Source organism: Lutjanus erythropterus, chromosome 10 (genome assembly GCF_056507025.1).
Source record: "Lutjanus erythropterus isolate fLutEry1 chromosome 10, fLutEry1.hap2, whole genome shotgun sequence".
NCBI classification, from domain to species: Eukaryota; Metazoa; Chordata; class Actinopteri; order Lutjaniformes; family Lutjanidae; genus Lutjanus; species Lutjanus erythropterus.
The window spans coordinates 13,003,361-13,031,230 of NC_139326.1; the positions used below are offsets into that span (position 1 = coordinate 13,003,361).

Here is a 27,870-nt window from a genome sequence, read left to right on the forward strand (position 1 = left end):
TCTTAATTCAAAGCAGTTTGTTCCTCAAAGCAGACTCTGGTTTGTCCTCTCACATCTGTACACTCAGCTGTGTCATCCTGGTTCACTTTATATACTACTGGACTGATGGGCAGGTTAAGCAATGCATCCACTCATCAACCTTTACTCAATGCCCATAATTATTGTTTCTCTCAGTCCTCAGGCTGCGATCATCAACCAAGACTGTCATTAGATGAGAGAGTGAAGGCTGTGGGCACCATGTTGGTTCACCGAACACATTGTCTGTGTGCTCCATTAATCCAACAAAGGACCGTTCATCATTAAATTAAAGGGTTTAGGAATGACTTGGTCCGGGTCAACCCCTCACTTTTAACTAGAAGTAAGCTTAGAGGTCAGAGATCGAGAGGTGGAAAGCCACAGAACACATGTCCTTTGGTCCTGAACGTAAGCACAATTTTTAAGAGCTGGTTGTTAACTTTTCCCCCATTTTAAGAGACTTTACACTTTTCAGCAAGAAATGTACATTTTACTTCACCAGCTACATTTATCTAAAAGCTGCTGTTCTAGTTACTTTGCAGAAAGTTATCTTTCAAGCAAACTGTATGATAAGCGCTGGAAATAAGATACTAACATGCCAATAGTTATTTGGAGTAGACTAGTTAGAACAGGGCTGAGTGCTATAGCTGAAAAAAAAAATCACAATAAAATGTTTAAGAAAGACCAGAAGAAATAAGGTTGACAACTTTATTTTGAATTTAACAATTTTTCTATGCATAGCACTAATAGGACGCTCTACTATCAAGAGATATTACAGGCTAATTACAACATATTGTTAATGTTACATGCTTTCATGGCGATTTACATTTAAAGCATTTAAGTGAGACTATTAAACACTATATTAAACAGTTTTTTATTGCCACTGATGTAGTGTCTAACACTGATAAATACTGGCATTGGTTTATTACCATGGACTAAGTCAGAATACTTACCGCATTACCTACGTTTAGTAAGTAGTAAGTTTTTTTCGTATTACAGTATTGCTGGGGGGTCAGGCGCATTTCGGCCAATTAATTTGTATGTTTCTTCTGTGACTTGAATTAAAATTCTAATTTCATGACATAAGTCTCTAATTCCCCACATTACGCAAGTTTATGAAATAAATTAAAGTTTGACAGCTGTTAGGCCTACACTTAATCTTAAATTGCATGATTAAAGCCTATACCTATGTAAATTTTCCATGTCTTTTCAAAGCTTTTCCCGACTTGGAAAAAAGACCTACCGTCAAATTCCAAAACTATCACAGGTTTTTTTAATCACCATGTAAATCCTGGTTGCAATTTATTCACCAGGTTTTCTTCTGAAGAGAAAACGGGAACAGAGGGTGTGTAAGTCATATCGAAACAAAAGTTGTATTTACAGTTCTGCTGACAATTTCAGAAACAGGGTGATTTTAAGGACGAAATATAAGTCACACCATGCTATGACTGGAAGACTGCACATTCCCACGTTTGCTCAATTTCCTGGACCCACGATTGCAGCTCTCTGTCACAAAACGAAACAAAACCGCTGAGTGATGGAGACAAATGAACAAGTCAACGAGTTACAGCATCTAGGCTTACTTAGTCTTAGCTAGCAACACTAGGTTAGCTTCTATAGCAGGTCCTTCATTCAACTACAGTCCCGTATTAGTAGCTAGTCTGGTACGTTAAACCCTCGGTGTGTAAATACATGTCTTCACGGTTAATTATGAGCCGGTTTTAGCCGCTAGCTTACGTAGGCTCAGGTATATTAGCCAGCTTCTTATTAGCCTTGACAGTTAGCTTACCAGGTGATGCTGCTGGGGGCAGAGAGGCAGCCTTGACGTCAACTCCCGTAAAAATCCCAGACCGACCGGAGATGTGACAGCCGGATAAAGAAAACGTCAGATGTGGGCAGCAGGACGTCTGCGGTACGTTCAGTCATTCACAGACAGAGGGGAGTGTATTTTTTCCTCGGTCGTCCTCCCATTCAAACAAACCGTACAGCAGCAGCAGCAGCGCGTGGAGGATGATGTGGTGGGGTCATTTCAGTGACGTCGACAGTGCGCCCTGATTCAGGATGTCCGTGTCTCCCTCATGCGGCCGACAGCGGCTACTGCAAGACATTGAGAGGAACAGAGCCCAGACAATGAAGGGGGAAAATACATAAATATAAATAAATACATAAATTAATCGATTGATTAATGCAGAGATAAATAATTAGATGTATAAAAAAATTATAAAGAAATACATTTGGACAATAAAAAGGGATATTTCCTTCGTTTTTATGCATTCCTACATTCATTTATGTATTCATTAGTGTATTTCTACATTTCTTTAGGCATTTCTACTTTTTTTCATTTATCTATGTATGTTTGTGTCCATATGTTAATAAGGTATGCAGTTCTACCAAATGTTTAGCTAGCAAGATGGGTCATGTATATTGAGACTGATGTCAGGACTACCCACTCAATTAACACATTATGCTGAAATGCAGAGATAAATAAATGTAGGAATGCAGAAATACATGTACAAATACCAACATAAATGTATAAGCAAATAAATACATGTATAAACGCACAAGTATTATCAAAAATGTACTCATTTTTCATTTCTTTTTTCTTTTTTTTAATTCCTGCACTTGTTGATTAATTTATTTTTTCATGTTCATGTAATTTTTTGTCATTCCATTTGAATCTGATATTTATTGCTCTTCATGCAAGAACCAGTAGTGGAGGAAGTACGCAGATCCTTTACTTAAAAGCACTAATACGATACAAGTTTGAAATTGTATTGCAGCTTGGAGGGACGTATGTGAGGGTCATGTTAACGTTGGTGGAACTTTGCAGTGCAAGTGTGATGGCCTTGCAGTAGGTACTTCACTATCTGTTGCCTGGCAGGGATTTGCACTCTATTGAGTGTACTCCTCTAGTAATCTCATGTTTTTGAGTTTGCATTCAAGTTGGTGGTAATGTGTTTAGTGAGTTCACTGTGACTTTGACCTTTGACCACCAAAATCTAATCAGTTCATCCTCCAAGTAGATGTTTGAAAGAAATTTGAAGAAATTCCCTCCAAGCATTCTTAAGATATCACCTTCACGAGAAAAGGATGGACATAAGTTCACAGTGACCTTGACCTTTGAACACCAAAATCAAATCAGTTCATCCTTGAGACCAAGTGGTCATTTCAAACATTGTGATTCACAGAGGTCCTTCAGCATACAGTCGAGAATAATCTGATGCAGATCTGTTGATCAAGCACGCATACATTCATGCAAGCGTGCACGCACACAGAAACAATAATAATAAATATGACAAAATCAATTAAAATGACATTACAAAGAGGGTAAATCTAAATATTATTTTGGGTTGCCTGGTGGATATTGACTTCTGGATATTGATTTCTTTCAGAGGCCTCAGATGGCTTTCTATTTTACTGATCTATTTCGGTCTCTACACAACTTGACCGGAATGAACACGTTAGAAAAGGGACCAACACTCAAACTAATTTTCATTGCAAATTACTGAAGTCCACACCGGGTCCTTTGTTGACTCAACAGCTCATATGCAAGGATATGTTTTCTACAGGAAATGACACACATACAGTCAACACAGCGAATCATATTTGCATTTCCTGTTCAATATGTTTCAGTGACAACGAACATTACCCACATTCAACGTCTCCCACTATGAATATATTACACAATAATACCAAAGATTGGGCTCGTCCGGGATTTGAACCCGGGACCTCTCGCACCCAAAGCGAGAATCATACCCCTAGACCAACGAGCCACTTGCTGCATAATGGAACAATATTTTTTTTCACAACACCGATATTTCTCCTTATTGCTCTTTATTGTTGATATTGCTGCTCATTTCTAGCATTACGATGACACAATGAACTTTCCCTAGATTAGTCTGAGCAAGTCATAGATCCATAGATCGCCATAGATCGTACAGTAAAACGAGACAGTGTAGAGAAGGACTGCGCATGCGTCATGCCAGGAATGGAACCACAGACTGGCGAAAGATCTCGCGAGAGTGATCATTTTATAACCCAAACCATAATCTTTCCCTAACTAAATCTTATCTGTCTAAACCCAGATCTTAAACTTAGAGTTTTCACCTTATAAAAAAAGTTTATACAACGTGTACAATAAACACCGTTTACTAATATCATGACAGTTTCACAAATAAAGGGGTTCCTTCCAGATACGACAGAAAATGTCTCAAATCTAAGTAAACTGTTCAGTGTGGAATGTTTTTTAGAGATGCAAACCCGCAAGATTAAACAAACAAAAAAACTATTCATGTGTAGATGTACACGCCTATGTTTTTTTCTTCTTATCAGTAAAAAAAAACACGCCAAATACAAGGAGCATTTTTTGCTCAGAACGAGATCTGTACATGAATGCTACATGTACTCCCTCAAAGTTAAACATAAAAAAATAATAGTCTACAAACGTCCTCTTTTTTTCAAGGCTATTGATAACTGATCATATCGATATCCTTGTGCGCTGGCGTGATGATACGTCAGGCGGAACTTGTTTTGATTGCGGAAGTGTACGGATGCTGTAGGCGCAGCCCACTGAAGAAGCAGCCTGCTTTAGGACTCTGTAATTTGATCGTATTTTGATCTAGCTGTATGTAGGCCTCTGGGAGCTCCAGTTTACATCTCGATCGGGTAAGAATAAAGATATTCGGCCGGGTGCTTAGCCGTTTTAAACTCGTACTGTAAAAAAACCCCTGCCGTTGCTAAGTTAGCTAAGTTAGCGCGGCTAACGCGACGTCGTTCAGAGACGTTGATCACTTTATTGACAGGGCGAGCGAGATATCAAGACCCCATGGAGTGAAAAACATATTTTTATGACAGCCAGATCATGCCAGGAGACAAAATAAGTAAAGAGTTTCTAAATGAAGTGAAAGTAACGTTGTGTCACTCACTACTTGAACTGAAAAGGGCCCACATTTTCCCATTAATGTCTTTGCCACTTTGTCATTTTGTCACCACTGCCCCTTTACTGAGTGACAGAGTCGTTGGTCGTCAAAAGGGAATGTTAATTCTGACACGAAATGTTGTCGCTAGTTAAACTGAATTTATTATATTATACTTAAATATACATTGAGTACGGTGATAAGCTGCGGCTGACTACAGTATTTTTAGTTTTTTGTTTACATTTTGTCACTCATTAGCAGCGATGAAAGAAGTATGAAAACCCTTTACTTTATTAAAAGAAGCGCTACTGTATTGTACATTTACTTTGCTGAAAGTGAAAGTTTTGTATCCTGAATTTTTCTCTGACAAAAGTACAGAAATATTATCAGCAACGTGTATTTGAGTATTTTAAGTACACATTATGTCCAATGGATCCTTTTAGAGTGTGTTATTATATGTTGGATTATTATTACTGATGCATCAATGAATAAGCAGCATTTAAATGTAGCTTTGCTGTATCAATGCGTCATGTTTTTAAACTTATTTGAATATTTACTCAGTGTAACATTCCCCATGTTTTAAACAGGGCAACAGTCTAGAACAAAGTATTTTCCTGTTGGGGGGAAAAAGCAGTACCATGATTACAAAACATTGCTGATTTATTTTTTACTGTACATGGCACATGTATGTATGTTGTATGTAAATACAACCACAGTTTAGACGAAAAACTCCTGACCAAGAGTGAAATTACTTTCTTTAAAAATACAAAGAAAGTAAGTCAAGGCAATAGGTCAATATTATGTAACTATTGTGATATTAGAGTAGTTACCATCTTAGAGTTTGGATATCATTATATTGTGATATGATGTAAACATTGTCTTTTCCTGGTTCTAGAGGCTGCATTACAGTGAAGTGACAGAATTTGCTGTACTTATCAGACTGTTCTAGCTGTTCCATTTGCCTTAGTCATTATATCCACATTACTGATGATTATTTATCAAAAATCTGATTGTGTTAATATGTTGTAAAAACACTGATAGCCATCTCTACAATATTGTTACTTGATATCAATGTTGATAAATATTGACATAAAAATATTATGATGACTTTGTCCATATTGCTCAGCCCTAAAATTAAAGTATGAAACAGGTTGTAAGCAGTTCCACCTCTATCCACTTATCAGAGCCATGCTTCTCAAGCTTAACTCTCAATACTTGGTCCTCTCTTAACATGCTGTGTTTCTGTGAGCTTCACCGACTGGCCAAGAAACCATCACGGACAGAATCAATACAAGCCACCTGACTTTTGGTCAGCATGCTGATCAAGCGCTCTCAAATTTGTCTTCATTTGATCAATGAGGAGTAGAAAACCTTGAGTCATACAAAATGGTAACTCCCAGCAGAGTCATTGCTTTCTTTTTCTAAATATACTCAGGCAGTGATTTTAAGACTGAGTCGTGGCCTCAATACAGGGTGTGACAAGGGAGACACTGCCTCTTTGTGCTAGTTTGTACAGCATTTGTGTGGTCTTGCATACTTACTGCATTGATTTACTAAAAACGTACATGCATACTTATGAATTAATAGTGAACTTTATCACTCAGATCATCATATCCAAGGTCCAAAATTAGCACTAGCTGCCCGCCAAATGCAGGTAGAGTAAGTGACTGTGTAGATTTGCCCCGCTTATTAGCCAGAAAACAAATTTTAATATGGAAAAGCAGCATTTCAGTATGATATCTGACATTCAATAAATATAATTGTGAATTCATAATAAACCTTTTCCACTGAAATACAACTGAAAATGTGTTTCACTTTAAGACTTTTGCTATTGACTTCTAATAAAGCATTAATTATAGTCCCCAGAAGAGTTTTTGCACAATTATATGTCCATACATGCTGAGATTTTGGATTTGGATAGAAGACACAAGGAAAATGTTAACTCACAAAAGAGGAAATACAAGCTATTATTGTCTGTCTCACCGGTGTTAAAAACACACATAGTGTGTCCAGTGTACATGATTCTCTTCAGGTTCATCACTACAGTGTTAAATAGCAGGTTCCACTGAACACTGTACTAAATCTTCATCTTGTCCTCTCAGTGATCTAGGTTGAGCTGTCGAGATGGGGGACCACAATGACGTCACTCTATCGCCGGAGGAGCGAGTCCGTGCTCTGACCAAGAAGGGAAGTTCAGTGGAAGTTAATGATGACGTGCCCCCGCGCCGCTATTTCCGCTCTGGTATGGAGATGATCCGCATGGCTAACATCTACACAGAGGAGGGCAACATCGAGCACGCCTTTGTCCTTTACAATAAGTATATCACGTAAGTGTTCACACTGATGAGCTGCACTCAGTGAGCTGTTCATGAGTTTAATGAGCTTTTATTTGTTTGTGGTTACTTGTGGTTTGATCCTGCTTAGTTAGAAGTTAAATTACACACATAAATTAATTAGATAGATGGATTAAAATGTTGAGTTGAGAGGAAATATGCAGGGGAAGACAAAACAAAGATCTTGCTCAGGATCTGACTTGTTACTTTCCAGAACACAGCTGAGTATTTGATAAGATAATTCAAATCAAAGTAAAATAACATATCATCCTCTGCATTTGCTCTACACACTTATGATAAGTCATGTGTATTTGGATGAAGATTTTGTTTTTAGAAAACCAACCAGAATCTGCATAGTCTGTCATGTCTCTGAGTTACAGATTTAAAGCCATAGCTTTGAATCAATAAACAGTGCAGGCATAAATAACTATTCATGAGTTAATAGCAAGTTTTGTTTTTCTTCTCACCAAGTCTCTTTATAGAAAAACTTCCCAAGCATCGGGATTACAAGACTGCTAACATTCCTGAGAAGAAGGACACACTAAAAGTATGCATATAGTCTTTATACTGTCTTTTAAACTAGATTTTAAATGAATTAAAGAAAATGTTTAAGCTTAACATTTTGTAAACTTGTTTTCTTCTCCAGAAACTGAAGGATGTTGCATTTCCTCAAGCAGAGATTCTGAAAAAAGCTCTCCTAAGGAGATTTGACCAAGAGTATGCACAGTATCTTGTCAAAAAGGTAAACTGACTGTCAGCTTCTGTCACACTGAAATATGTTATTGACCCTTCCTAAGGTCCGCTCCTTGTTGCTGTGTTCCAGTAACAGCTGAACACGCTTGTGTCTCTGACACTAGCCAAGTAAACAAAAAAGTTTCCTCGACATCAGCTAACTAAGAGGGACAGTTCATCCCAAAAAAATGTGATATCCCTCCTGGCTTGTAGTGTTATTTATCCATCTAGATTTCCTTGGTGTGAGTTGCAGAGCGTTGGAGATACCAGCTGTAGAGATGTCTGCCCTCTGCCTGATATAATAGGACTAAATCGCACTGTTATGGTCTTTCTAGTAGAAAGAAAGTAGATCTGGTAGATTCTACTGCAGAAAGAAAGTTTCTACATTAAGCTGCCCACAACAAGGTCTGAAAATTATCTTTAGTAACCAGTCATGATTTTTGGAAAGAGACACCACAAGGTGAGTGCCACTGAGTCCCATTACACTGGACAGAAGGCAGACACATCTACAGCTGATATCTTCAAAACTCTGCAACTTACACCAAAACAATCTAGATGGATAAACACCTCTACAGGCTTTTGGGGTGAACTGTCCCTTTTAAGATGTGACTGTGTGTCACTTTTAAAGGTCCCTCAGCAACATCTTTTGACCATCTTAAAAACTTGTTTTTCTTTCTTTCACCATAGATGAAGTGGCAGTTTGCATATCTAAGTACAGGAAACAGGAAAGGAGAAACTTGACCAAGGTTCCAAAAGGGGCGGGACTTAGGAAGGGTCAATTGTATTGTTAATATAAGCATTCTGACACCTAAATAAACACACTTAGGTAAGACATTTGCATTAATTCCTATTCCAAACATAACGTATTAAACAAAAACACATTTACAATACAACTTGCATTGTACACTGATTTCACATTGGGCAGTGTAAACCACCTCTGAACCTCTACCTTACATGTACATCATGTGTTTGTCATCAGAAAGCGGAGGAGGAGGCCTTGGCACGGGAGCAGTCCAGGCAGCGAGCGTTGGACACCGAGCGGGAGCGCGTGGCTGAGATGCAGCGGCGGCAGCGGGAGCAGGAGCAGTTCAGTGCCTTTGAGGAGATGATCCGCCGCCAGGAACTGGAGAAGGAACGTCAGCGTGTGCTCTTGGAGTTCGCCACGCCGGTCACGCCTTCCCCTGACACGCCCCTCATTCCAGGCATCCAGGGCCCCTCACTGGTCTCCCCCACTGCCTCGCAGATCACAGGGGACATGTCTGGTAGCATCAACCACCAATACAATCGCCCTCCTGCGACCACCGGCCCGCCCACTTTCGACAGGTCACTGAAGCCCGGCTCTCTGGTCAGCCCGGGGAACAACAGTGAGTTAATCTTTCTGTGACACGAGGGGCTGGCCCTCAGAGGATTTATATACTGCCCTGCTCCTGCTTTAAAGTATTTGTTCTTCTGAGCTGATTCCTTTCCCCCTGACCTACTTCATTTCCTGTTTACACCATGCCTTGTTTCAGAACTTCACAAGAATCGAAGTTTTGCATTCAGCTCATGTTTATTCCTCTACATGGTTTTCGCAGATACAATGGTGGATGCCCTTCGGCAGTTGGCTGTTCCCGCTGAGCTGTGCCGGAGCTTTCTGAGGTTGGCCGAGGCCAACACAAGCCGAGCTGTAGAAACTTGTGGCATCCTGTGTGGCAAACTGGTAAGACTCTGGAACAGAGTGGCTGTGTTGAACCCCCTTCTGAATAGATCTGTTACAGGAAGCACAAACAACTGTATAAATGAGATGTTAATAAATGTTTATCATTGTGTCTTTAATTCAAGTTTTGCAAATTGAATGTCATAACCTAAGATGGCTAAAGAAAGAATTTCCTTGCTCATTCTCCAATGAATGTGAAAAGAATGTGGATTTGTAGATTTTAAATGAAACTGAGACGTCAGCTGACCTCCCACCCCAGAGGGGCAGAGCATAAACTAATAGATTAATCTCACTGTCCCAAATCTGCTGAGTCTTTTGTTTGAATTATATTTGCTGGTGAGGTTAGCTTAAGGCTTTTTTACTTTTTTTTTTGGTTTGTTTTTTTTTAATAAACATGACTGAGTGTTTTAGCCAACAGCAAACCAGTCAGCGCTCTGTTTATTTTATCCTGGCAGAGTCCTTGGATAGCTTTTAGGCGGATGGTGGCTTTGCATAATTTAAAGGAATTTAATAGCGTGACGCTTGTTGTGTTTTGTTCCAGACCAGAAATGCGTTTACAGTGACCCACGTCATCGTACCAAAGCAGTGTGGTGGACCGGACTATTGTGACACAGAAAATGAGGAGGAGCTCTTCCTCATACAGGACCAGTACGATCTCATCACCCTCGGCTGGATACATGTGAGTAAAGATGGCAAAGTCTGTCCAGTGCGGTCAAACAGTCACGTTCCCAGGGTTCAAATGGATACTGGAAATCCTTGAAAACATCCTTGAATTTTAATGTCTTGTTTTCAAGGTTGGTCACACAATTATTTTGAGACATGACACTTTGTTTTCCTTTAATTTGTCACCCTTCTGTTGAATGCTATGATGAAACATAATTTATATAGTGCTTGACTTTGACTTAGGAAAAGGTGTAGGAACACCCTCTGGACCAGAAATATCAAAAATGTTTTGTACCTACATTTAGACCCAAAATATGTAAAAATATAGCTGGTTCTGTGGTTTCAAATAATACTGGAATTACCCTTTAAGAGAACATGTGATGCAATGAATTCTGTGTTTTGTGTCTTGTGTAGTTTTTGTATTCCTGCTGTGGCATTACAGTAAGATATTCACAATGCTGCTTCACAGAAATTTGATACAGAATAATATGTTGTGTTTTAATAAAAAATTGATTCATGATGATAAGAATTGTGATCACATAGGGCTGAGCGCTGTGACTGAAATAAATATTCTAATAGAACTTTGTAAAATTATAACATCATGCTTGTTATGATGCAATTTGCCAAAAGTTAATATACAGTAATCTCAAACTATTAACTATTACCTAGTCCCAGCAACCAAATAGTGTGTATTTTTCTAGTATCAGAGTTTTCACAGGTTGAACTTTTAATCTGCACAACTGTTAGTTTTTCTATTCATGCACATGTATATTTAGGCACTCTGTTTTTGTCGGCTATATTAAACTGAACACAAAAATGACAAACTTGCGAAAAATGTGGTTTGGCAAGTCAGAGGCTCCCTGGAATAAGATGTCATGATGATTTGTCATAAACACCTGACCCTGTTTTTGTCATTTTTCTTCCAGTAAACTGAAACATACAGTATGTGTTTGTGCACCGTTTAACCCGACGTCTGTCCACTGTGTTTCCCAGACTCACCCCACACAGACAGCCTTCCTGTCCAGCGTCGACCTCCACACGCACTGCTCCTACCAGATGATGCTGCCAGAGGCCATTGCTATTGTCTGCTCGCCTAAGTTCAATGAGTGAGTCAGAAAACTGCCGGTGTCCTGTCTGAGCTGGATCTCCTTCCTGTTGTTACTGTATTTTTCAAGTCTCTCTATGTTAAAGTGTGACTGTGTGGATTGTGTTTGTCCCAGAATTGGCTACTTCAGGTTGACGGATCGAGGAACAGAGGAGATCTCGACGTGTAAACAGAAAGGCTTTCACCCTCACAGCAAAGACCCCCCGCTATTTACAGTGAGTGAACCTCTACTGTGAGGCCACATGAGCAAAAACTTGTCAATATTGAGATTATTCACCTGTTTCTAATTGCTTATTTTGACAATTTGCTAGAGTCACTTATAATGTTTTTGATACCAGTGCACAATTTGCCTGATCTACGCTTATTATAAGAAAATTCCTGAGGAAAAACTGTTGACAATCTTAGCAGTAACATTTCTTTCCAGATGATCCATAGAACATGCTCTGCACAGTTTTCACCTGAACTGCTTTTTGCAAACAAACAAAAACAACAAACTTAAGAAGTGAAAATCATATTGTGTGGTTTGGTGACAGATCTTCTTGCAGAAATACTATAAATGTAGACAAAATGTGGTCTCCTCACTAAAAAATTCTGCATACAGTCATGAACTAAGAAATCTGCCTGCTAGAAGTGAACTGCTGCAGTTTGGAGAGTCTTTTTAAAGCAGCCCTATAGGGTGTTTTCACAGCACGTCAGCAAACCCGAGGTCGGCCATGTTGGAGATACTGAACGTGAACAATGCATCCAAACTTGGAACTGTTCCTGATTACTTCCTGCCTTCAAATGGGGTCGTGTTAATTAGAGGAGTTCATATGAATGCCCCCCTCGTGTGGTATTCATGACCTCGAGTACCAGTTGAATTTCTTCAGTACTATTGAGTATAAAAAAATGCTGTGTCATTTGATGCCAAATTTCTGTACCTCAGGAGTTTTGACAGTTATTTATTTTTTTTTATAGGTCAATACTTTACAGATATTCCCTTAGTATCTTCATTTTACAGAGAGTAGTTGTTCTGTAATGTGTGATGTAATTTTCTTTTTGTTAAAATTAATTTTATAAATTTGGTATCAAAAAAAATATTGTTCTGGAATCAATATCGAAGTTAAGGTATTAGTATCAAAAATTTCTGAATGATACCCATCCCTCATCCCAGTACCTCCAACATGGCCAGCCATCCGGGTTGCCAACTAAACCGTGACGTCGGCAAAACACTGTATAAGTAGTTGGTAGAGTAAACACAAAAGGGTATGTATCTTGTTTTACTCCCTTCAGTCAGGCTGAAAAAGCATAAACTGAACCATGATAGGCAGTCAGTCTGTTTGTTTGGTTCATTAAAAAAAATTATTTTATTGTCTTACATTTCAATCTTTGTATTGTATTTTCTGCTTTGTAGCTTTTTTTTCCCCCGTCTGTATGTTCAGACTCTGACTCAGATCTGTTCTCCTCCTCAGCATGCGGGACATGTCACCATCACCGATGGAACTGTGTCCATGGTGGATTTGCGGTGATTTTCTTTTTCACAGGAACACTCATAGACTCTTTTATCAAGCTGCAGACATTTTACTGCAGGAAACACTCATTTTACTTTCAGGACGGTACTGAGCAGACACCCGCCACGAGTTTACCATTTATATGAACTTCAGTTGTTCTCAAAGGGAACAGCATTGTGAACCTTTTATTTTGCCCTTTAAGAAAATTGTCACATATTATTGCACTTTTCCAAGCAAACAATTACTATCGGCTTAATGTACTGGCAGACCTCTGGGCCCTTCAACCCCTTTGTTTTTGTCAGTATGTGCTCTAGCTCCTTACTTTTTTTTTTTGCCATCAATAAAAATGTATGTTTGTCAATGTCAGATAAGTGTCCGGAAACCCAGCCTTTGTTTCTGAATTGTCATCAAAAGTTTGTTTCTGCCTGACAGATAAAGTGCCAAGGATGAGAACATTCACTTGTTGACTTGTTCATTGTGTATCGTGAAGTTCAGCGTGGAGTCTCCAGTTTGTAATCACATCTTTGTTCTTGGTTTCCTTCTTAAGCTGTTGAAGTGCTATTAGTGATGAAAGGAAAGCCAGGTGTAACTCAGGTATGCAGGCAGTGTTGCGGCTGCTGCTCTGTATTATATTTTTATACACAAACACTCCACAATATCCTTTATCTCTAAAGTTTGAAGTTAATTCCTGCTTATGATGGATCCTCCCTCTACATGTTTTTTATTTCCTCCTCCTTTGTGTTTTTTTGTGAGAAGGGGTTGATAGTGCCTGTAAAATGTGCCCCTACTTCAGAGGACATGCTTGCAACAGGCAATCTGAATGTACCTTCTGCAACACATTACTACACATTACTAACCACCTGGCCATGGTTCATGCCTCTAACCAGTTTTGTTTGCACCCTTCTCTTGTTAGAAGAAGTAAATGATTAGCCATAATTGTGAGAATATCTTCAACGAATTAAATGCCAAGATAAAATAAACTCATTGTAGATTAATGTATGCTGCACTGTTTTGTTTTTCATGTTTGTCCATTTAGTTAAATGATATAGAATTAAGGCGCAGCCATAGAACAGGAAAATATATTAGTGGTGCTTGAGATTACACATGAGGGGAATAATAAACACAAAGTATAAACATTTAAACTAAATGTGATTGTATTGCTATGTGCCAAGTGTAGAAGATGGGGGTAAAATGCATTTAATAGCAAATCCCAAAGCCGTTTTCAGTTTATGTACATACCTGCAAATTACCCAGAGAAAGAGCCAAACGTATGCATTTTAAAGCAAAGTAATCTACGTCTACAGATTATCAAAGACAACATTTGCAAAGATCGGACATAACTGGAGTTTCCTAGGGTGTTTTTTTTTAAGTCAATGGATCCCTTCAGGTGACAGATGATAAATGAGCATGTCAGTTACAGAGATGGAAGAGTGTTCAGACAGGGACAGCTGCAAAAGGTCTGAATATTTCCAAAATTTGAGGGAAAGATCATGGGAAATTGGAGATGGTGGAGGCGATAACACCATCTCCATGTCTCCTGAGACACACACAAAAAAAAATCAAAAATCATTAATTAGAGCATGGCTGAACATGCATTCAGTAGTATTTCATGTATTCATTAAAAAAATCCATTTAGACAGTAGGAAAATTTTAAAAAGGTACTGAAACACAAGAAATTGTTCCATTCAAAGTGATTACGTGATTTGGTTTCATGCATGTTTCTGTAGGTATTTTGACGTGTTTCAGCTTGACGTTGTTGGGATATTTTGCTTAATAAAAATAAAAAAAACGTATTTATATTAAACTCTTTATTCATACAATGATGCATGTAAGTAATTTTTAGTGTGCTTAAAAAAATAACAGGTGTAGTTGAAAATATATTGTTCTTTATCCATCTCTCCAGTGGGGGGCGCCAGAGTGCCGTTGTTATTAGCGGTATGCCGTTAACGGCGACGACGATCAAGAACATAAACAGGAAGCCACAAAAGGCGAGCTGGTTGTGTTTTTCCCTTAAAAGTCTGTCGTTTGTCGTAACTGATCGTTCAGATCTACACAAAAACTCAAAATGGGGAAGCGACAGCACCAGAAAGACAAAATGTAAGTGTCAAAGTTATCCTGAACAGATCACCGCTCCTCTGAAACGTGCTTGTTGTTATTAGCGTAGCTAGTAGCTGATCGTGTTTGCTAACGAGCTAACGTTAGCTAGCTAACGTAAAGTAGCTTATTTCCAGCTTTATTTTAAGTTTAACTTTCTTAATTGCCGCTCCTCTTATTTCTGTGTTTGTTTGATCATTTTTACAGGTACATCACATGTACAGAGTACACACACTTTTACGGAGGCAAGCGAGCAGGTCAGTTGAATTTTATATTGTCGTAACTTTGATCCATTCTAGCTTTCCAAAGTGAGTTTAAACCGACGCAACCCTTATTTCTGCTTTTTATTCGTGTTGTTTGTTTATTTATTTGTTCGGATCCCCGTTAGCCGTACCCCAAAGCATAGCTATTTTTCCTTGGTTGTTATGCACTAGCTTGTTCTCATCTGAACTTCATAGATGCTTCAGGGAGTCTACATTCAAATCACGCATTTTATTGGGTTTAAACTAATGCAGCCTAACACAACAGCCCAACAGTCCGTCCTCCGACCTTCAGAGATAAGTTGTTCAAATTTCTCATTTTGCAGTTGTAGTTTGTGGTGCTGTTGAATTGTCCACCCAATTAAGATTAATGAGGATAGACTAATTTAACAGCACCACAAACTGTAGCCTCCAAAATGACCATGAAGGTGAATCAACACCTCTCAACAAAAACTGACCATTATAACCCTCACAGTGATAAACGATAGCTTCTGTCTACAGTCTACCAATTGTGACCATCTGCTAAACCAAAGAGTGATTTTATTTTCCGTGTTTTATTTCAATAACTTGTACAGATCTGCTGGGGTTAAATTATTAATTCACAGATAAAAAGCAAAGATTTAGTAAAAGACTGAAAAAATGATTGACTGTTAATAATCTTGCTACCACTTGTGAGGGTCCTAAGCCCTATGTTGGGAACCACTGTATAAGACGGCATTAGATTTAACCTCCGAAAGTGGTAATGCACTGTTAATTCAGTCATACTACTACACTAAATCGAATAGAGGTTAATGAAATAATTTTAATATCCACACAACTTCTCATGTCATTGTCTACAAAAAAAATCTCTAGTGCAGCTTTCACAGACTAGATTTTGAAAACATAAATCAGGAGCATTTATAGAAATCAGTGCCATTTGATGTATTTACTTTACTTTTGCTTTATGTTTCTGCTTTTTAGAAATCCCACAGGCAAACTTCAGACGGCTTCCATTTGACCACTGCAGGTAAGAAGAGACTTGTTTACCATCCTACTACATCGGTCTCATTCTTCAAAATAAATTTGCTAATGGACCACTGTCAGATTCTGGCCACGCTGTTCCAGATAATTGACTGCAATCCAGTGTATCTATGCAGTAAAATATTCCTGTTTTTGTTCTGTTTTTAGTGAGTAGCTGTAAATTTTAAATGATTTGTTTGACTTTGGCGTAATTGTTTTCTCTGAAACATTTCAGCTTGTCCCTTCAGCCATTCGAGTATCCTGTCTGTACTGAGGAAGGTGTCGTCTTTGACCTGCTGTAAGTAGCTGATGCTAATTTATTTCCATTTTCACAATAGACATGTCTGACTGTAGGTGACAGTTTGACCATCATCTGTCACTTGGTGTTCATGTAATAGTCATGCAGGCTACTAAACAATCCTGGTAAAATGTTTAGTCACTCAGACCAATCAAATACCAACTGTGTCTTATTGCTTACTTTGTCCTGTGTTTGGGGATTTTAAGGATGACTTTGATGGTTATATGAATTGTCTGTTAACTCAATACTAGTTCAGTTTAAGATGTCTTTGGAACTATTAGTACAGGGAGCTCTGGTAATTCTACTTCAAGTGCTGTGTCTTTATTGCTGATATAATTCTGAACACAACAGGAAATTGTTAAAGGGTAAAAATATGATGAAGGATGGTTGTTTTTGAAAACATATTCTAGCTCATATGTATTGTGGCATCTTCATGTGTCTGGTTGTGGTTAAGTAAAAGTTTCTTGCTCTCTTCTTTGTTTTGCAGGAGCATTGTCCCATGGATCAAGAAGTATGGTACTAATCCGATCTCTGGAGAGGTAAGAAACAAACATGCATCATACATCCAAATAGCATTTTTAGTCAACACACCACTCCCCCTTTATCTACCAACTTGAAAGGTCAGCTTCTTAGTGGTTAAAATATTAACCTGAGAATTTCATTTTATAATACTTCTACGTCCATGATTATGTACAAAAACAGTACCAGATTCAGCTCCTAGCTATTTTTTTTAATCTGTGGATAGACACAAACACCACTATTTGTACAATTTATACAAAAGTGTTTATTCACAAAAAAAGATTTTGCAGTTTGAACATTAAATATATTGTTTCCGTACTGTATTTAGTTGAGTGTAAGTCAGAAATTATTTGCAAACCATTGCATCCTGTTTTATTGACATTTTGTGTCGTGTCCAAACTTTTGGAATCAGGGTTGTACAAAATTCAGTCATTACGTCCTGCACAGTTCTACCTTACTCAGTTTAAATGCTCATTCACAGTCAGGCCCCTCCTCCTTAATTTCACTTCAGAATAGTGCTGAAACAATCTGTTGTTTAAACAGGAACATAATCATAAGAAATTTTGATAACTGAATAATCTATCAAGCAAAAAATGCAAAACATTTGCCACCTTGGACAGTGGGAAATTGTGGGATTTTTCTCTATTGCTGACATTTATAGACTGAACAATTAACAGATTAATTGAAAGATTCAATAATATTATCAATAGGTTGTTGCAGCCATACTTCAGAGGTTTAAATTATTAATTGACTTTTTTTTTTATTTGTTATGAGTTGTTCGATGAAAAACTTGTTCTTCTGTCATTATTAGCATAGTTGTAAATACAGTTATTATGTATTAATTATTGAACTGCTTGAGATGAAAACTAAAGATGTTTCAGTTCCGGCTCACACTTTAAAAGTCTCTCTAAAAAAGACTCTAACAGATTTTATAAAATGTTTTCATCTGCTTTTAAGGTGGAATGTAGTTTAATTTTGGATCAAATTATTTTTATGATTGCATTAACATCTCAGTTTTTCTTCTGTCCCACAGAAGCTGGAAGCAAAGTCCCTCATCAAACTGAACTATGCCAAGAACAATGATGGTAAATATGCATGTCATCACTGTACAGGATTCACTTAGAAACTGGGGCCAAAGTAGATGGATATTGTCATTAAAGCTGAATAAGCTTAACTTTCCTGATTGTTTTCACCAAAATCAGCCAGTAGTTAGGAACAAAAAGGTCAACACCACACTTATCTTACTGCACCGCTGTGTATGAGGGCTGCTTGAAAAAGACATTTTGACTTTGAGAGTGTTAGTGGATAATTTTTTGGAAGGCGGTAAGCACAAATTAAAACAAGTGGAGGAGCAAGATGTGGGAAGGATGATATAATTCGGCACATTACATGAGGCACCCATTGACTTCTGTGGCAGATGAGTTTTCAGCCTGTGGCAGCAGATTGAGAGTGGCTCTGCCGCTCTGCTTGCTTCTGACTTTCTTTTCATTCTGTTCCAGGAAAGTATCACTGCCCTGTTCTGTACAGCGTCTTCACAAATAATTCTCACATCGTTGCCAACAAGGTCACTGGCAACGTGTTTTCTCATGAGGTGGGTGAACCCAACACACTTTCCCTGCATTCATCCTCGTACCAAAGGCAGAGGCTCAGCCCACATGGTCTCACAAGATGCGGCCTTACATCAGACCGAATTAGCTCAGTGCAACAAATGTTTTTCCAAAAGCTACTGAGGATTGTATCCTGTACTGGACAAGTTGTTCTGCTTTTACATCTCAGTTTAGTAGAATCTACTTATAGGCGTCCAGTCAAAAGAAAACAAGCATGTCGTGTCGATATTGCATGGCAAATGAATACATTGAAACGCCAAATTAATGTTTTCCCATTCATCTAAATTAACAGCCTTAGTGTGTGCTGAGAGGCTTTTGTTTTCATAATTATTTCTGTTTCCACTCAGGCTGTAGAGCAACTCAACATTAAGACCAAAAGTTATAAAGATCTGCTGACCGATGAGCCCTTTACCAGAAAGGACATTATAACATTGCAGGTGAGCCTTTATTTTGCTATGCAAAATTGAAAGCATGTTATTTTGAGAAAAGTAACCTTTTAATGTGATGGTATTTTTTTGTTTGTTTGTTTTATTTCTGTAGGACCCCACAAACCTGGATAAATTCAATGTTTCCAACTTCTTCCATGTAAAAAACAACTTGAAGGTGTTGGATCCAGGTGAGTTATCAAACTGTTATGTCATTTGTAAATAATAATTTTAATGGGGATGTGTGCTTTTTTTCCCCTTCAATTCTGCACAGAATCAGGATTAAACTTTCTTTTGAGTTAATCTTCAGGGAATATGAAAGTACTTTGGGTAAACCATTTTCTTCCTCTTGCTCTTCTTTCTCCGGCACCATTCAGATGAGGAAAAGGCCAAGCTGGACCCGGCGTACCACCTGAATAGCACCAATCTCGAGACCAGGGAGACCTTAGCTGAGCTGTACAAAGACTACAAGGGGGATCAGCTCCTGGCTTCCACTATGAAAGAGCCAGAGGCCAAGAAGACGGATAAATTAAACGCTGTAAGCAAAAACACTATGATGCCAAAGTTAAAAGAAAAAGTGAAAAAAAAAAATCTAGTCTTTGATATCTTAAAACCCCTCATGGTGATGAACGTTATTTGAGCAAATGAAACATTTTAATGACTAAAACATTAAAGGGTTACAGGAGCTTATAACTCAACAGCTGCTGGTTGAAATTCCCAGACCGCCCGACATAATCAACCAGCCAAAGATTGCTTAAATTTGTCTATTTAAATCTAGGTCTCCAAATTAATAAACAAATGTAAATCATTCATGTCTGGCAGGAAATAGGAGTTTCCTTCCATGCAAGAGTGAAGTCCTCCATTAACTGTCATGAGTCTCTTCATAGTTTTAATCCCATGGTTACTCACAAACCACCAGTTCCCTTTGACTGAACGACCAGGTTCAGTTACTGGTAAAGGAGGCAAACATCTGGCTTCATGGAAGACGGAAACTAAACTATCTTAATAGCTAGCATGCCAGCAGATTATGAAATTCTGGGCTGTTACCAATGTTTAAGCTAAAATAAAAAGAACCTTTATTAATCCTCAGAAATTCAGGCATCATAGCAATAACAGTGATGAAAATGAAACAGACCAGGAAAGTAAAAGAGTTGTACAGACCCAACCAAGACAATAAGAATATTACAATAAAATAGAATAGAATAACTGTAATAATAAGGACAAGACATATATGTAAATAATGTAAAACACTCAGCAGCTTGCCATAGATAGAATTAAAATTTAGCTGATTGCTGATACAAATGTTTTTTTTTTTGTTTATTTTGTTTTTATTTATTTCCAATTTTGTGCCATAGACGCACCAAAATCTTAATTATAGACAACGCAACACTAGTCCAACTGCAGATAACTAAAACAATATTTAAAATTGTGAGAAAACAGATAAACATTAATCACTGCCACTGGTGAACATCATCTCATTTGCTGATAGTCTGATTGCCGTCAACGAGACAAATATCAGGCGATACAGATGTTCAGCCAAGAATTTCTTGTTTGTGCTCAACTCGAGGTCCACTTACTGGCTTTTTCTGTAGCTTTCAGTCATACCACAGAGTCTCCGGGCTTCTTAGTCGTTGAATCAGAAAAACTGAGGGAAAGTTCCAGCAGTTAGACAATTTCCAAGGTCAGTTTGAGCTTTAATGCAAGACAATGACTCCTTTGTTATGAATAATTAATTAATAATCAAACATGATTTATCAATATGTTTGGGTGTCTGTACTCAATGCTTAAAGTAGTATCAAAACTAGTCCAATGAAATTATATCTGCACGTGTATTTTTTTTTATCTTTTTGTACCCAGATCAAGCAAGAAAAAAACCTATTTGTACGATTTCGCTCAGAGCCAAGTGTTCTTTGATTAATGCAACATGTGATTAGCCTACTTCTGCAGCTGGTGCAACTCAAACAGTCTGTGGTGTATTGAAGTTGAGCGTGGTGCATTTGTTAGTTGAAAACATTTTAAGATATGGCTATACTACATGTCTGTGGCATCAGATAATCAGGAATGCTTCCATTCATGTGGTGGATTTTGAACTAAATAGAAATAAGAATGGTTTTGAAAAAGTATTCTGGTGTCAGTATCGCTTTAAATGTACTGGGTTTGGTACTGTTATCATAAGTTTTAAAATTATATTTAGCCCTATTTATCAGTCAGTTTGTCAATTGTGTTGCTGCAGCATTCAGAGAGCATTAATATGGTGAGTAAGTAATTGCTACTTTGTACACAGGAGGGCGCCAAACACACAGTAATGCATTGACAGTACTGTGGGCAACAAGACAAACAACTGCATCCAGAAGCAGAACAAAGAGCGATGAAGCTGTGAATGATGCTGTGAAGAAGATTAATAATATTTAACCCTTACATTGCAGGAATTTAAGCAAGTATCAAAAAGACCGAGGCAGTAAAAGCATGTCAAGGCTTAAAACATTAGCCTGAGTGAGACCTGGAATTGGTACATAGGACTCTTAAGCTAAACAGCAGGTTTATATTCTTTGTGTTAAAATACCTTTGAGATGCTTACTGTAACCATCTTAGTGCCATGCTCTCAGTTCTTATGAGCCTGATTTAACTGTAGAGGAATTAAACAAACCAACGTGTAACAAAAAAGGTCAACCGTGGTCACCACCACGACTGTGTCCTTGAATAACTGGGGGGGGGGGTGGAGTCTGATTCAATTTGAACAGCATCAACACCTCTTTTCTTATCAGCGCTCCTTTGATGCCACGCCATGTCTCGTTTTTACGCCAGAGCTTTTCCTTGGTTGCTCTCTGTCTCGGGTTCACAGCCGAGGTGACGCTCTGACAGCATCTGAGAGAACAGGGAATATAGGTCAGACGGAGCACACAAGGTAAAGTCTGTGCTTTCATGCGCCTTCACAAGAACTAGAGCAGAAGAATGCTAAACCGCGACTATAGAGTAGACTTGAGCTTTTGAAATCCATTTTCACTTCTCCGCTCTCATCTCCCTGAGTTGTTATTTAATGGACTTAAATAACTCCTCCAATCTCACTGCATTGTTTGTGGTATTTTGGGATGTTCAGATATTCAGCAAATGCACTCTACTATAATTTGAGTTCAAAGGACCTTAAAGCATCTCACATGCCCCTTTAATTATGTGATGGTAGAAATCTCTACAAGCTAAGGAAGTTTGTCCTTTTAATCATATAGAAGCTGCAGAGGCAGTCATTAAGCTAGTTTGCACTTGATGCACCACTTAATGCAAACGAGGGGACCGGCCAAGTATGTGGCTGGAAAAGAGGTGTGGTCGAGTGGGAAACATTATTCTTCAACTGGAGGATGAAGCTTCAGGCTCCTTTTTAATGAGAAAGTGCCTGCTCTGTTGAAGTGCCTCTGAGGAGAAAACCTGTGAGGCAAGTCTCTAAATTGTAGTCCAGATTTATAGTGATATAAAACAAAAAAAAACAAAAAAACAAAAACAAATCATCACATTTTTTAGAAGATGGGAGCTGTACTGTGAATCAAGCTCAACATAGCCAGGCTTTCTCTGCATGAGCTGGCTTGACAAAACCTAAAATATCAGTCAGAGATAACGGATATCACACAGGTGGTTATCAGCTTTTTTTTTTTTTTGTTCACCTTCCTCTGTGCACATTTACATAAAAAGAGGTGTTTGGTGGATGGACCACAAGATGCTTACTTCAGTTAGTTAAGACAATAAAGCTGTATAGTGGAATGCTATGAAAAATATATGAAATATATTTCTGCAAAAAGCAACACTGTCGCTACAAATAAGGCAAGAGAGGAATGCTGGCAGAAAATTACCAATCGACTTAATGCGTTCTTATTGCCTGCCATTTATTTCCAGCGTGACAGCTGCACATTAAACAATTCAACTCGCAGATCTAAACATGATTCCCAAGAAGTGCATTTAGGTCTGACACACTGTCCCGTAATGAAGGATACGTGGAAATCACTTTAGTTGGCGGAATCAAAGTGAAAGGATTTTTATTGATTGTATATTTTCCATGCTAAATAACTGTTCTGACCTGCAGTATCAGCAGTGTAAAACAAACTTGGCAGCAAACCAGGATCAAGCTTAAAAACATCATTCAAAGTGGTCTGTAGTTGCTTCATCATTCTTGTAGAATATGGATGACTCGCTCAGTCACATTTAAAGTGTCTAGCGAAAGGGCGGTGCTTTTTACAGCTGATTTAACCTGAAACTCTTTATATAACCCATTGGTTCCCAAACTTTTTCTGGCATTTCTCTCTTCAGAAGCCGAAAAAAGTTTGAGGTTATGAGTTCAGCATAAGTTACAATGGTGATCTAGCCAAGTTAAATGAAAGCCACCCGTGTTACATTGGAAACTCTGATTTAAGATTGAACTTATCTCGCTAACTCATTAATCTCCCTTCATAGTCTGGTTGTCTGGTATCTGTCAGTGTTGACCTAAAAAATAAAATGACTTATTATTTTTTTCTTGGACAATCAATTAAACAACTTAACTCGGTATGTATGCAGACCTTATCACACTTACAAGAACATTAAATAAATAAATTTTAAAGCTCATTGTTAACCTTCGAAATAGACACAACAACAAAAAAGGAATTCTATACTTCTCGATCTTAATGTCCACTACAAGCTTTTTCCAGAACTTTCAAGCCCATCTTATCTCATATAGGATCACTATTTTCCATGATGTCTGAAGTTCAACATATGGGTCACATGATAATAACAGAGAAAACTCCGTACTCTGAAGACCCTCAGATGTGGTTGAAAAGTCTGGAAAAGGCAAGAAGTGGACCTTGATTTGAGTTATTGTATGTTTTTGCTTTTCTTTTGTTCAAGTAGCATTAATAACATTCTTGGATATTTCAGAGTTGATTGTATTTGTTAGTCACTATCAGTTGATGAATTTCTCTGACTTTCAATGATGAAGATTTCTGTCGTGCAGAACTCCTTTTGAGCTGTACTTGACTTTAAGAAAAAAAAGCATTCGATGACTTTTGACTTTTTCCCAACATCACAAAAGTATATAATAACAGGAGAACTAGTGGTGAAAAACTACAGCTAAAAAAATAACACAGCAGCTTTATTTTTAATATTTTTGTGTCTGTCTTTTCCCTAGGCCCACTACTCCACAGGCAGAGTTTCTGCCTCCTTCACATCCACGGCCATGACTCCTGCAACAACACACGAAGCAGGCAAGTGAACATCTCACACTGAAAAGACGCTGCAGATTCCCATCAGGCAGGAACATTCACCCCTTCGGTTGTTTGTTGCTTTAATCTTTATTTATCCAGGGAAGACTGGCTAGTCATGCCTGCTCTTCTACAGCAAAGTGCAGCTTCATGCTCACGCAGTGAGAGCTGCTCAGTTCGGCTGCGTTTTCTTCTCCTGTCAGCCTCTGTGATGCTCCATGGGAGAGATTTGCTGTTATGCAACTGTGTAGTAGGTTCTGTACACTTCAAAAGAGGAGGACAGTGTTTGGATTTAGTGACCTGTTTCAGGTTTCTGAAAAAGGACTGCATGCCATATTTTTATGGATGTATGCCTCAGTCTAAGATGCACAGAATACTGAGACGTGTGTCGTCTTTACAGTACTGTATATATACGGTTTATTGAGTGTGTGGTCTGGCAAGGATTTGTATTTCAGTGGCCATGTTCCTATTAAAATTTTTGTCAGATTTTGTAATTTCTTTGCACACAGTGAGTGACTTTTTTAATTACAGTGTCTTGTAGAAAGGTTAAACAGTAATTAAAAAAGCTTTTCGTCTTTATAGATTGTTGATAGGGGAATAACACTTGCATAAATCTAAATAACAACCTGCACTGCAGAGGCTCTGAGGGTTTTAAAGGTCAGAGATCTTACTTGCAGCGACGTGATCAACCTGACACTCAAACAATCAATAAAATCTGATGATTGATCTTCAGAATAGCAGGCCGGATTAGCCATAATCATAATCTCATATGCTGCCACCAGTAATGACAAATTAAATAACCAAATTTGTGTTCTTATGTTATAGATGCCATCGCTGATGACACAGTGCGTTACCAGTATGTGAAGAAGAAAGGTTACGTCCGTCTGCACACAAACAAGGGAGACCTGAATCTCGAGTTGCACTGTGATAAGGTAACAACTCTATTCACACACGCAACAAAAAAATGAAATAACAGACCAAACAATACACATTTTTGTTATAGTAAACCCAAAATTTGAAATCATATGTTTGGTCTGTTCTCTCCAGCTCCTTGGCAGGTAGTGTTGGAGAGATGTTGAAGATATAAAATCTATAAAAGGCAGTATGGTTGGGCCTACAATAGTTTAGTTTACTTAAATTTTGTTTGTTTTGCTCATTTTCGTGTATATTTTCTGATACCAGTTTTACCAAAACTGATCATGCACAAAACCCAAGAACTGCTATCATTTATTTCATTGGAAATAAGTAAATGTTTGGGATTATCAATGTAGAAATACAATAAAAAAAACTTCTCACTTCTCAAATAATGCTGGGGTGATGTAGGTTGGGCCTGAGCAGGTGGTTCAGTCATATTTAGGGTGAAGCATTCGAAGCACTGCAATCAGTCTTTTGCAGAGTCTGTCCCCCAGGTTGCCAAGTTTACATCTTGGCAAAATTGTGTTTCTTGTGTGCCTCTCTGTTAAGGTTAGGTGTGGGGCTCCAGAGAGACAGCATGAGTTCCAGGAATGCATTTCTGCCCTGGTAACCAGGCGCTTCATGTGCTTGGTTTTCATTGGCTTCTGAGCTGTCGAATCAGAATAATGAGGGGAAAGTTGCAGCGGTTAGACAACCTGCCCTCTGTGCCCCACATCCCTCTCGCCTCCTCCTCCCCACCTTCCTCCCCAGTGGTTTTCATACAAGATTGCAGCTCTATTCATGGCCTGCTGTTTATGAATTAATGATTGCTGTTTCACTGTCACATACACTCTCAGTCTCAGTCTCAGTCACCTCTCTGTGAAGTGCGCATTTACTCACCCAGCATTGGATGTTTCAGCTGCCCCTGCCCCTGTTGTCCCCAACTTAGGCGAAATGTGAGGGGGCAGATGTTGGAGATGACGCGGCCTTTACCTTAGTCACACATGATATTGTGGAAGGTATTCAGAAGCACTGTGGATACAGTCGATCAGCTTCACCTGAGTGGGATGAAATAAGATGACTTTGTTAGATTAAAATGGTTCTGGATGACTAAAATGTATGTAGGTACAGACAAAAATCCAAATATTCCATTTTTTTGTTGAGTATTAGGTTAAAATCAAACCAAAAAAAACACAAAATGGCCTTTTTATTACATCTACCTAAATGTTATAAAACAAATTCACACCGTTGAAAATAGGGCTGCACAATCAATTGCAATATTGTAATGCATTGCTGCAGAGATGCCCAGACCTAAAAAATCTTTTTCTCCTGATGAAAGAAAAAAAATTGCTTCATACAGACCCCATCAAATATCACATCATCACGATTTTAGCAGTTTTTTTTTTTCAATAAAAATGAAAACTGTAATGCAAAAATGATCATTCCCCACTAATCATATTGCAATGACAATTTCAAAGTAATTTCAAAGTAAAGTGACTGGAAAAATCACCTGGGGTCTTCACATTTCCTGTAAATGTTGCGCAGCGAGCTTTGAGATACGTTTTCTCTTGTTTGGTGGTTTTGCCACAGGTGTTAGCATTGGCATCTATGGACCCCCCACCCCACAAGCAACAGATGGTGATGCACCTACTGCCACTGCCGGGATGTAACCAGCAGATTGCAAAGTTCTGCCAACATTAACTTGACCACCCACATGTGTTGTCCCAAAATGAAGATTTCAGTCTACAGCAGCTGTTTTGTCACTTGTAGCCCTTGAGATATGTCCAAAAATATGTTCAGTGAGATCATCATGACCTTCGACCACCAAATCAAAATCGTCCTGAGGGAATCATTAACCACAAAAACACTCATGTACATTGGCTATTCGCCAAATAGTTATTTTAAACATTGGTATCTGCTCAAAATTTCAGATCTGGGTCACTTACTATCTTTCATGGTTTTCTTCAGATGCTTCAGCTTTTGGTTAAAAGTAACCTGAATAAAACATGGAATTAAAGTTACTGCTTAGACTATTACAATGGTGATTAAATGCACACAATTCTGGCAGAAAGTTCTTCAGATAATTTTGATATTTTACATCCCTCCTCTGCTTATATTTTAGGCTGATTGTCTGGGAAACACTTGGAAAAGTAGAAGAGCCTGTTTGCATACATGAATTAGGAATTTTCCTTTTCTGTCTGCGTCAGCAAACATTGTTTCCATGCTGACATCACTGATTGCTGACAATTTTAGGAACCTAAGCATGTTTCTAAATTGAGTTGCATTTTAAACATTCCCAGGCTCAAACTCACACACACAAACAAACCCACACACACAAACACAAAAGCATGCAGACACGCTAAATTAACCACCATCAGCGTCTAGAGGCAGAAGAAGCCTGAATGTTACAAATAGAGATCTCTGATGTAAACGTGTGTGGTTAAAAATCATAAGGATTAAGATTAAAGTAGTAGAAAACACAGAAAAGGAAAAGGCTTGTATATTTTAACTGTCATGCATTTTATTCACATTTGTACTAGTAAACTGTAACAGTCGTTAGATAACTGTTTTCGGTGTTCTTTTCCATTGCAAAAATCAATTATAT

The 27,870-nt window shown here is 38.3% G+C and overlaps 2 protein-coding genes and 1 non-coding gene across 3 annotated transcripts in view; 2 read left to right on the top strand and 1 right to left on the bottom strand.

Annotated features, from left to right (window-relative positions):
* Positions 1 to 3,716: 3,716 nt before the first annotated feature.
* Positions 3,717 to 3,788, bottom strand: trnap-ugg (transfer RNA proline (anticodon UGG)). Its single transcript has one exon. It is a non-coding gene; the product is annotated as a tRNA-Pro (tRNA).
* A 746-nt stretch (positions 3,789 to 4,534) lies between these two features.
* On the top strand, positions 4,535 to 13,945 carry LOC146320125 (STAM-binding protein-like A). The gene is made up of 10 exons (XM_084728242.1): positions 4,535 to 4,680; positions 7,034 to 7,258; positions 7,736 to 7,811; positions 7,911 to 8,006; positions 8,976 to 9,360; positions 9,571 to 9,695; positions 10,234 to 10,371; positions 11,349 to 11,461; positions 11,576 to 11,675; positions 12,912 to 13,945. The coding sequence occupies exons 2-10, from the start codon at positions 7,056 to 7,058 to the stop codon at positions 12,966 to 12,968; spliced, it is 1,293 nt and encodes a 430-aa protein (XP_084584368.1). The 5' UTR covers positions 4,535 to 4,680; positions 7,034 to 7,055; the 3' UTR covers positions 12,969 to 13,945.
* A 946-nt stretch (positions 13,946 to 14,891) lies between these two features.
* Positions 14,892 to 27,870, top strand: part of ppil2 (peptidylprolyl isomerase (cyclophilin)-like 2) — a 32,714-nt gene continuing 19,735 nt past the window's right edge. The window contains exons 1-12 of the mRNA XM_084728243.1: positions 14,892 to 15,047; positions 15,252 to 15,301; positions 16,265 to 16,310; positions 16,539 to 16,601; positions 17,089 to 17,140; positions 18,154 to 18,205; positions 18,620 to 18,711; positions 19,075 to 19,164; positions 19,268 to 19,343; positions 19,530 to 19,690; positions 24,299 to 24,374; positions 25,197 to 25,303. Coding sequence (XP_084584369.1) covers positions 15,016 to 15,047; positions 15,252 to 15,301; positions 16,265 to 16,310; positions 16,539 to 16,601; positions 17,089 to 17,140; positions 18,154 to 18,205; positions 18,620 to 18,711; positions 19,075 to 19,164; positions 19,268 to 19,343; positions 19,530 to 19,690; positions 24,299 to 24,374; positions 25,197 to 25,303 — 897 coding nt within the window. The 5' untranslated portion in view covers positions 14,892 to 15,015. The remainder of the gene's footprint in view (positions 15,048 to 15,251; positions 15,302 to 16,264; positions 16,311 to 16,538; positions 16,602 to 17,088; positions 17,141 to 18,153; positions 18,206 to 18,619; positions 18,712 to 19,074; positions 19,165 to 19,267; positions 19,344 to 19,529; positions 19,691 to 24,298; positions 24,375 to 25,196; positions 25,304 to 27,870) is intronic.

Bases quoted from the DNA above. Each gene is read 5' to 3' on its own strand.
- LOC146320125 (XM_084728242.1), top strand. From the start codon at position 7,056: ATGGGGGACCACAATGACGTCACTCTATCGCCGGAGGAGCGAGTCCGT. The intron at 7,812-7,910 runs GTATGCATATAG...TTTCTTCTCCAG, and splicing joins AGAAGAAGGACACACTAAAA to AAACTGAAGGATGTTGCATT. The intron at 10,372-11,348 runs GTGAGTAAAGAT...TGTGTTTCCCAG, and splicing joins TCACCCTCGGCTGGATACAT to ACTCACCCCACACAGACAGC.